At 48.2% G+C, this 1155-nt stretch overlaps 1 protein-coding gene across 1 annotated transcript; it reads right to left on the bottom strand.

Annotated features, from left to right (window-relative positions):
* Positions 1-338: 338 nt before the first annotated feature.
* On the bottom strand, positions 339-869 carry LOC127568491 (60S ribosomal protein L27-like). Its single transcript, XM_052012297.1, is given in 5 exon segments — positions 339-391; positions 394-445; positions 447-632; positions 634-708; positions 711-869. Coding segments are annotated over 5 exon segments (408 nt in total). The 5' UTR covers positions 753-869.
* Between the last annotated feature and the right edge of the window lie 286 nt (positions 870-1155).

The following is a 1155-nucleotide window of genomic DNA, read 5'->3' as shown; positions in this document are numbered from 1 at the left end:
GCTGCCTGACCTGCTTAGCCTCTCCAGCATTTTCTGTTTTTTTCCTTATCCCTCGCACATTAGTCTAACCTGCTGGGCAGATCCCACCACCTCACCATTAACCACTTCTTACCCAGACCCAGTAGATTAACGTGATGGTAACTGTCCCCATTTTGACTTGTCCGGTCACTGACGCTCCTCTGTTCTACACATCCGCCCCCTACTGAAAACCGACCTACATCTCTCCCTCTTCCTCAGTTCTGAGGAAGGGTCGCTGTTTTTCTCTCTCCACAGATGCTGCCCGACCTGCCGAGTGTTTCTTTTTTTTAAATGAAAATTTATTTATACTGATGTACAACTTAGAATAGGAGCTTCTGGAAGAACCATTTGTTTTTTCCTGTCTTGTACCTTCGAATTTCATTTTGGCTTCCCACCTGGCTTTACATTTCAAAGCAGGATCCCTAAAAAACTTCCTTGTTCACAATGGTCTTACCCAGGGGAATATCAACTGAGTACCTGGTTGGCATCAGATGGTTGTAGTTGTACACTTTCACAAAGGACTTGACCTTGGACCTCTTGGTCACCTTCTTCTTACCCATCTTGGCAGTCACTTTTCGAGGGTAACTATCAATACCAGCAACAAGGGCATGACTTGTAAGGCCTATCAGAAGTTCCATCGTCAATGTTCTTTACAATGACACCTTTGCGTCCTGCAGAGCGACCGGCCCGGCCAGTACCAGAACCACCTTCGCAGGTTTCATAAACGTCTCCATTCCGGCTGCTGCTGCTCGATGGCCGCCGCCTGCAGTAGAGACCTGCCGAGTGTTTCCAATATCTTCTGTTTTTGGTCAAGGGTTTTGACAACCTCATTTTCGGGAAAAGGGGGGCCCTCCTAGCAGGCAGAGTACAGACAATTCCAGGCAGCAGCCAGCACTGAGTGGCCATCCCTTTGAGTGGAACTGCTGTCGGGGGGGGGAGGGTGGGGGGAGTTTACAACTGATAAGCGGGAAGGGTGACGGGGCTGGTGAAGGGGCACAGCCAGATTACAAAAATCTTACTCCTGCTTAAAAGAGGTTAATCTGTGCATTAACGGATCTGGCATGCTCACCTACAGAAATGTGATGCCAACAAAATCAGGTGAATCAGGTAATCAAAATCCCATTGCCATGCTATCGA

This window comes from Pristis pectinata, chromosome 3 (assembly GCF_009764475.1).
Source record: "Pristis pectinata isolate sPriPec2 chromosome 3, sPriPec2.1.pri, whole genome shotgun sequence".
NCBI classification, from domain to species: domain Eukaryota; kingdom Metazoa; phylum Chordata; class Chondrichthyes; order Rhinopristiformes; family Pristidae; genus Pristis; species Pristis pectinata.
The sequence above is the reverse complement of the archived record's forward strand: the minus strand, read 5'-3'. Positions and strand labels throughout refer to the sequence as shown.